Source organism: Poromitra crassiceps (genome assembly GCF_964638095.1).
Source record: "Poromitra crassiceps genome assembly, chromosome: 4".
Classification (NCBI taxonomy): Eukaryota; Metazoa; Chordata; class Actinopteri; order Beryciformes; family Melamphaidae; genus Poromitra; species Poromitra crassiceps.
This window is the reverse complement of record NC_139626.1, coordinates 38,877,454-38,886,177: the sequence shown is the minus strand read 5'-3', so window position 1 is coordinate 38,886,177 and position 8,724 is coordinate 38,877,454. Positions and strand designations below refer to the sequence as shown.

At 42.1% G+C, this 8,724-nt stretch overlaps 3 protein-coding genes across 3 annotated transcripts in view; 1 reads left to right on the top strand and 2 right to left on the bottom strand.

The window, feature by feature from the left end:
• chic2 (cysteine-rich hydrophobic domain 2) overlaps positions 1-2,978 on the bottom strand; it is a 4,204-nt gene extending 1,226 nt beyond the window's left edge. Inside the window, exons 1-4 of the mRNA XM_083635309.1 lie at positions 2,692-2,978; positions 1,913-1,967; positions 1,057-1,212; positions 1-3 (exon numbers count right to left, since the gene is read on the bottom strand). The exon at positions 1-3 is cut by the window's left edge and continues 54 nt beyond it. Coding sequence (XP_083491435.1) covers positions 1-3; positions 1,057-1,212; positions 1,913-1,967; positions 2,692-2,825 — 348 coding nt within the window. The 5' untranslated portion in view covers positions 2,826-2,978. The remainder of the gene's footprint in view (positions 4-1,056; positions 1,213-1,912; positions 1,968-2,691) is intronic.
• Positions 2,979-3,389: 411 nt separating this feature from the next.
• LOC310775194 (rhomboid domain-containing protein 2-like) lies at positions 3,390-5,222 on the top strand. The gene has a single exon (XM_083635296.1). The coding sequence runs from the start codon at positions 3,698-3,700 to the stop codon at positions 4,700-4,702; it is 1,005 nt and encodes a 334-aa protein (XP_083491422.1). The 5' UTR covers positions 3,390-3,697; the 3' UTR covers positions 4,703-5,222.
• A 295-nt stretch (positions 5,223-5,517) lies between these two features.
• LOC310775201 (OCIA domain-containing protein 1) lies at positions 5,518-8,574 on the bottom strand. Its single transcript, XM_083635304.1, has 8 exons — positions 8,397-8,574; positions 8,080-8,170; positions 7,887-7,940; positions 7,714-7,761; positions 7,498-7,621; positions 7,145-7,323; positions 5,897-6,064; positions 5,518-5,781 (listed from the first exon to the last, which is right to left on the bottom strand). Exons 1-8 carry the CDS (start codon positions 8,445-8,447, stop codon positions 5,744-5,746), a joined length of 753 nt encoding a protein of 250 aa, XP_083491430.1. The 5' UTR covers positions 8,448-8,574; the 3' UTR covers positions 5,518-5,743.
• Between the last annotated feature and the right edge of the window lie 150 nt (positions 8,575-8,724).

Sequence of the window (8,724 nt, the reverse complement as noted above, 5' to 3'; positions counted from 1 at the left end):
TGTCTGTAAGGTCAAATAGTTAATTTAATAAAGTTAATAACTAATTACTAAAAACAGCACCACATTAACATTTTCTTCAATTCTTGAATTGTTCGCTTTCTTGGTGTTTGAGCAAGCATTGGGATGCATATCTGAGATATGTAGAGATATGGAGTGACAGTCAAGGTTCCCACAATTTCTTAAACATCAAAATTCACAGACTTTTCAAAGCCAAATTCACTCAAATTCAAGGACCCATAGTTTGAGACACAGATCAAGGTTTAATTACTGTTGCAACTAGGGATGGGCATTTCTAGCAAAAACACTATTCGAAATTCGCTGGCCAAAGTCGACTTTTAATCGAAATTCGAAAAAAAAAAAAAAATGTAAAAAAAAAATTAAAAATGTATTTTTTTTTTTTTGTGAGTGAAATGTTGCATTGTCTCCCCTGATTCTAAGTATAGTCGAATCGCTTGGTTTGAGCAAGTAAAACAATTTTTATAAGCATTTTAAGCAAGGTTTATGGAAAAATGAATGGCGGATGAAATCCCATGAAGAAGGAGAGGTTGCTTATAAAAATTGTTTTACTTGCTCAAACCAAGCGATTCGACTATACTTAGAATCAGGGGAGACAATGCAACATTTCACTCACAAAAAAAAAAAAAAAAAAAAATCAAAAAATCAAAAACCGAATTTCGAATTTCAATAATAAAAGTCGACCTTGATAATAACAACGATTATTCGAAAATTCGAAATTCGATGCCCATCCCTGCAACACTGAGAAGTTTTATAATGAGAACTAGCAGGCTTTACAGAAGCTCATAGATAACCATTTAAAAAAGAGCGAGGCTTGAATGTGTGAACACTTCTCAACCGTGGCTGTGTTAAGTAAAAGAAATATCAAAATCATTTATATTCTTGCACAAAATATATAAATTCAAACACTTTCAATTGCCCATGTCTAATTGTGTCTATTTCACAAACTTTTGGGACCTTCATTGCCCCCCTCAAATTCACAAACTTTCAAGGATTTCCAGGACTCTTGGGAACTCTGGACATTGTATGTGTGTATCTCACCCTCTTGCTGAGGCAGATGACAGGCCACAGGCTGAAGCCCAGCGTGCAGCAGCAGCAAAGGCAGCCACACAGCAGCCAGCGCACATTCACTGGTAGCGTCTTTCTCAGGCACCCATTTACACGGTTGATACTGGCTTTGAACTCCTCTGGCGCCACCTACGGAAGCACACATGGATGGTGGTAAATAATTTGTGTTAATCCTGTTAATTCTGGAGTATTTGGCATTCTAAAATGGCACGCATGAATGCTGTGTGTTGTTGTTTTTCTGCATTCTTCACGCTGCCACACAGATTTAATCTCAATGCGTTTTGTGAGTCACAGGAGGGATGAATGCATCATCCTGTTCCGGGTTTGGAGAACAATTAAGAAATCACAATACAGAGCTGACACTACAATAGCAATCTATATCTGACGTCATTGGTGAGTAACCTTAGTGCTTCCCTGGTTCAATGTGAAGCATTATCTCCAACCCCTCCCCTAACTTCAGTCAATCAATCAATCAACCAATCAATCATTGTGGATTCATCACATGAGTCACCAACAGAGATTAAATTGGGAAATTCCCAGCACTAATTAGAAGTGAAGAACCATCTGAGATGAGTGGTGAAACGTCATTCAATCGTAATTTAAGTCGAGTGGATTTTGTTTCAATGTTTTTCATTCATCACAGTCAAATCAAATTCTAATTAAAGCCTCCAATTATTAACAGTATTGGGCCCACTGAGCTAAAGAAATCTATTTTATATGTCGATGGTTGGGCCGATAACCTACAGCGGTGCTAATCTGGAATGTAATCTTGTGGTGATGGCATAGAACTTGAACAGATGTTATTGATAGGTTACAACGAGACACTCACCTTTCCTGTAAGTGCCGAAGGAAATTCCGACTCAAATTTGTTACTAAGTCCAAACCTGTGGGGGCGGGAGACAAAGTGATAACTTCAGAAATTTGCAAAGATAATATGCATTTGAATAACAGCCTGATTCATGTAATTCTCTCTTCAGGAGAAAACGAACCAAGTTGAAGTCGCACTATGTTAATTTGTTTTGTCCCTCCCTATCAACTAATACCATACCACACACAATGCATATAACAATATTAGCTACATGTTGTTATGCAGCAGAAGAATGCCTTTATTGTCACTGAACAGTTGTAACGTTACAACGAAATTTAGTCACTCCAGGTAGAGCTATTTTACTGTCTACATGGGAGAGCCACTGCAGTGGGGATTTATAGTTAGTTTATCTTAACGCCAGTAACGTCTGATCATACGTCATGTCTTGAATTAGGGGGACGTGTGGAACAACGCAGACAAACTTTCTTGACTTGAAGTTGTTGACATAACGCTATTACGCTACCTAAAATGTAATTTCACATTTACAAGCTGGATGCAGCATAGGCAGACATTACCTCGGCCTTGTGCGTTAGCTAGCTACAAACCAAAGCTATCGTTAGCTAACCTAAGGTAGAATCGATGTTAGCCACTTAGCTCGCTGCTAAGTAACGCTAGCTAACATTAGCTGGTAGCTAACGCTAGGTCACCAGCAGCAGCGAGTCTGAGACCGCGGGTAGGAATCGTTTCACGGCGACGGTAAAGCTCGTTCTCAGAGCCCGTGAGCCTCGCCGGTTGCTTACACAGTGACGTGGCCGGATCCTCGCACCACCACCGGGTCCGGAGCGTACTTGAGGAGCTGCTCCTCCGCGGCCCTGTCCTCGTCTTCCTCTTCCTCCTCCTCCTCTTCGTAGATCTCATCAAAGTCCTCCATCATGGCACGACTCGGCCTCGCGCTTCCCAGGACAGACCCCGGGAGAGACACGATGCCGACGAACAGTGAAACCTTATATACCGAGAAACGACAACAAAAATAACCGTAAAGACAACCACAGAGTATATGCGTCCCAGCGGCGATAGTTCACATCGTTCTTCTGTATGCTCCAAAACAAAACATCAACATCCGCCGCAGTACCCACACGACACCGGAAGGGGGACCGACGTGCTTGCGTCATAACAACCTATCACGAGCCGCTGCGTCAAAATTCCAGAATAAGACCGGAAGTTGAGCGACTTTGCCCTCAAAATAAAAGTGTAATGCTAAACCGTAGATTCATATCCTTCCAAACTGTATCGTATGTAAGCTTTGTGTCTGAGTCTCTCTGTGTTAATTGTGCAGCCCTATATGGCAGCCCGCATTAGTGGCTGACTGACTATGCATATAATATTGTAAAATGTGTTTCCTCACTAAAGGCGTCACTGTTCATCAATTATTTATTTTGAAATTTTTTGACCAGATGTCTTTTTTATATTCTGGCTAACTTGACACTGGTCTACGAGGCGAGCTACGATTGAACGAGAGTCGTTCTAGTTTAGCTGTCAACATATTTACTCGTAATATTTTGAAACTTTTTTTGTCAACAACGCCTGGGTATCCAATCGTAGTCACACATAAATTTGCGTATGGAAGCAAGCCAAGGAGGTTCGTAGTATGTAACGTTATAGTAATTAGAACAATGCGGAAGTGTGGCGACATTTAACTGATCGACTACCACCCAAGGTGGCTCTATTAGGTAATATAACTTTTGTATCTGTTTAATTATCGCGGATCTCCCAAGTATCTGTCAAGCTACGCACTAGTACCTGAAAATGATCTTACAAACTGTCTTCAAAGAAGTGGCTCCCGAGATCACCTGTGGGATTCTAGCAGTAGTCTTTTTATCATGTACTGTGTTTGCTACCACAACCTATTTCAGTTTAACCCAGGCCGCCTTCAGTGTTGGTGCCAGTGTTTTTGAAAACGGACATGTGCACACGCTCTTCACATTTCCTTTCTACCACAAGACGTTTGCCCAGCTGCTTCTGAGCACTGGAGTCCTGGTGCTGCTCTGTGGCAGTGTGGAGAAAGGTGTGGGCACAGTCCGCTTCCTGTTTCAGTTCCTGCTGCTCTCCACCTCCATGGGGCTGTGCTATGCCTTAGTGGATCTCTGTGACACCACACAAAACCACGTCCAGGGCTTGGCCCCCATAGCCCTCGCCTTCGTGGCCGTGACCACTATGCACACACGCATGGCCAAAGGTTTCCTCTTCGGAGTCAGCGTTCCCACCATGGCTCTCCCCTGGGTGTTTCTCATCATCACAACTATGCTCATCCCGCACAGTGTGCTCCACTGTAATGTCATCGCCATCCTGATAGGATGGGCGTACGGCAAGGGCTGGCTCTCTTTTCTGGACATGTCCGAGGCCCGGGCTTGTGTTCTGGACAAGATGACACCCTTCAGGTTGCTGAAGAGCATCAGGGGTGTTGTGTACGTGCCCGCTTCCACCGAGGAGCGACGGAAGACCCTCCTTCCAGAGATCAATCCCACCCCCGGGTCCTACCCGGTCCAAGCCTACGCTCCATTGTCCAGCGTCAGCATTACTGAGCACAAGATGTACGAAGGCTGGCCCAACTCAGTCAATGCCCTGTCTAGTCCCGTTCCGCCTCTCGACCCTCATGGACACAGCTTTGGGCAGGGTCACGGACACAGTCCAGAGCACAGCTGCAGCCATGCTCATAGTCATGGACATGGTGGCCATGGTCATAGTCACGGTGGTCATGATGGTCACGGTCATAGTCATGATGGTCATGGTCATAGTCATGATCAGCTATAGATGGTTTCAACTCGACAACACATTCTAAATTTCCCCCCAGCTTACTTCCGGTTGCAGTGTTTGCTAGTACAATAACGGACAGGACATAAGCTAGGTTCCAAACGGTTTGCAACACAATTCTGTGAAAACTGTCTATAGTTATGGTCTTTTTGTTTGCTTTACAGTGGTGGTTTGGTATATTCTCACTGGCCTCAGACAAGCCAGGCATTCTGTTAATGTTCCTCATCCATGTGTCTGTTTCTCACTGTTAAACCATCCAGACTCTGACCCTGTGGTCACTGTCAGCACCACTGCCATAGGATTGTGTGGCCTGACATGCTTGGACACAATTTGATTTTATGCAGTTACTTGTGGATTCCTTCACTGCCTTTGTTCTTTATTGAATTTTATAGGACAGGCTATTAATGTTATTAAAGTAAAGTTATGGCAGATTTTTTATATACAAATATACAATTTTATACAGTTTCAAATATGTTCAGTTTTTATTATCATTTGTATTCGGTGTTTCTACAAATAAACATGTAAAAAAAACTGGGCAATTCTCTGAAAACTAGGTATATTTAAGAAATAAAGACTACAGACAATCCTGGCCTCACTCACACATTCTCCTGATGTTGTATTCAATTTTACTAGTACAGTATATCCTAATAGTTTTTGGATATACTGTACTACTACTGATTGGTTGAAAATCAGCAATGTTCCTTTAAGTCTGCGCTGCTTGTGAACAATCTGTATCTTGTGCACATGCAATTTGCACTCTACAGAACTGTGGCCCCATTAGAAAGTTCCCTTTGTCCATTCACACACTCGGCACAGCTTTACCAGTGAAGATGACAACAAAATGTCCAAATAAATCTTAATACACAGAGAGAAAGACTGTTTTAGTCCTCAAGCAATTTGGTTTAATTGACTCACTGACAAAGACATGTTCATCATAAACCCATACAATGTTATGTTACTTGCGGCTAAGTAACACTGTCCTATGTCCTGCAATATCAGTGACCCCAGAGTAAGCAATACAACAGTAGCTTAAATACTTGCTCATTCCTCCCAGCTGTCTCCATATATGTTCTTCTTTGCTGTAACAAGAGAGAGAAGACGAGAGAAGAGTGATGACCATCTTCCACAGACTGGCTCAAAGACAGGCTGTATTTGAATGTTAGTGGTTTATGGACCTCTGTAGTGGCAGCTTACCATCTTTATTCGCCACGGCTCTCACTGGCTCCCTCTCCGGTGGAGTTTTGAGCAGTGTCTCTGCCTTCTGGGTGAGCGTGACCTCGTAGTTCTCTCGGTTTTTGAGCCTCAGGTCCTCATAGAGGATGGCCTTCCTCCTGGGCTCATCCTCATCCACATAGGACTGGACTGACAGGGGTGGGGATAAGGAGAGAGAGAGACAAGTTACAGATCTCTCACTCATCCACACTAAAAGCAGCTTGTTGACAATGCTAGCTGGTATTTATTGATTTATTGATTGATTTGCACTGTATAAGACAATACACGCCAAGTGTATTTCACCTGGAGGGGAAATTAATAAAATACAATAAATATCAGTGCTTGGAGAGGTAAGAAACCCTGGAAGGGCTTATCGAGAACATTTCTAAAAAAAATATATATTACCGGTAATTACAACCAAGGAGATACTGTAGTACAAATAATAATACATAGTACAAAATAAAAACTAAAACTAAATAAACAAACTTAATTAAGCAATACATCAGAGGAAGTAAATTACAATGGCAACAGAAAACAATTAGCACAATTCCAATGTTCCAATTTTAGTTTCCTTTTGTAGACGGTAGGGAGGGTGAGCTGTCCGGTGGATATAGTTGTTCCATAACACCTTTGTATTTGATGGATAACTGCCCTCTGGTGGTACGGCAAAGTGGAATATGCAGGAACTTAGATTGTCTAGTTCTAGTAGTTCTTGAGTGAATGTTTGAGTTTTTATGAAAATATTGTTGAAAATGATATGGAAGTGTGTGACCCTGATACTGAACCTTGAAAAGAAAAGTACATGTTTCCACAATGTTTATGTTATAAACAGTCAATATTTTTAATTTAGAAAATAAGGGGGCAGATGTGACTGTGGACTTGGAACTAGTGGCTATTCTAATAAAATGTTTCTGAATGAAATGGAGTTTATGTAGGTATGTAGGATAAGTGCTGGCCCATACAATATTGCAATAAGTTAGGTATGGATATACAAGACTATAATATAACATTAATATACCGGATCTGTTGAGGTATTTGTGGACTTTTCTAATAATTCCCACAGATTTAGACTTTTTTTTTACACAAAATCAACGTGTTCTTTCCAGGAGCATTTTTCGTCAACAAGGTAGATGTGTAGAATCTGATGAGAATGTTTTCATTTTATGAAAAAAGTAATATGATTTTACTCTGGGTGCTTTCTGTTTCTGTTGTTTACTAAATTCTGAGTACCTGGAGGGTTGAAGTCATCTCTGCTTGTCTGCTCGGGTGAATCTGCACTGTACCCATATTCAAAGTCTCTGGTGGTGTTGGGCATCTGGCTTGTGGTTTCTGTTGCCTGGAACATGTGGTCAAAGGACTGGGTGTTTGGGTCACTCATCTCTGACTGGGGACCTTGGGGACTTTGGGAACTAGAAGGGGAGAACAGAATAGTACAAGGTTAGCTGGTGGATGAAATAAGTGAGAGTAAATGAGAGGAGAGCAACGTGAAAAGCAATGAGAATGGATGTCAAAAACAAACAATGTACCTGTTAACATTAAAAGTACAGATTTTGTGAATGTGGTGTATGTGGTACTCTACTGACTGTGGCAATCTTGTCCTCTGTCGGAGGGCCTCTCCCAGCGGTGAGTTCTCCAGCCTCTTAAACTTCTCCTGGCACGTTTTCATGTACGACATCTTCCCTGCCAGGTAGCCACAGAAGCCAGCAACTGGAAAGACAAGCGCATACACGTAACTCAAATAAACAGCCACGCAAATGCTACAAAAATCTACACACTATAGACACAAAAAGTGAACTTACATGCCACTTTGGGAAGAGATCCAAACCTGGGTGACGAAGTCAGAATTCCTACATACAGGGTAGATTGATTAATTATTTTATTTTTACATACATGGCATCTCAACAAGCTTCCTTCCTATTTCAGTTAGGAATTCCTTTCATGATACACAAACATTAATGCAGTATGGTCTTACCTCTAGCAACCAGTGCTTGACTGATAGCCATGCTGACCACTGAGAAGGGCACCGCTGTGAGGAAGAGGATGATGATTATAGATTATAGATGGACCCGTGATGGTCAGACTTGAACATGCAGTCTGCTCTCCACAATACAGAAATACAGCAATTGGTTTGACATGCATCTGTGCAAAAGAGAAGAGAAACTTACACCTGTACCAAAAGCTCTCCTGGTTGCACTCCTTGAAGATTCTCCTCTCGTCTTCTGTAGGAACATAGTCCGTACCCATACCCACTGGTCCCTGCATAAAACACACGCACACACGTTTGTTTCGGTTAAAGTATCCTAATGGGTGGCAAGCCATGCAGGCAACCACACCTTACTGCCAGAATATACTGCCTACGTGATGGAAAGGAGATTAAAAAGCAGCGGTGTGGGTGAGACGTTTTAGTTACTTCACCCTACGTTACTGAATGATTAGCCAACAGCAGCTAACGTTACTAGCTATGAGTTTAGCTGTTGTTCACCTGTGCTCCGCGTTGCCGATCCTCCGTAATACCGGTGGAGACAGATGACATGTTGAAGGCAATGTCAGTGCATTTAGGATTTCAAAGCATGTAAAATGACCGTTCACCGGACTGAATTCATTAATGTTTGGTACAATGTCATTGCTTCACGTTACCAACATTGACATAACCCCTTCTTCTTCTTCTTCTTCTTCTTCTTCTTCTTCTTCTTCTTCTTCTTCTTCTTCTTCTTCTTCTTCTTCTTCTCCTGCTTCTGCTTCTTCTTCTCGGCGGATCGCAAACAAGTTTTAGGTGCATACCGCCACGGCGCCACCTAGTGTACAAGAGT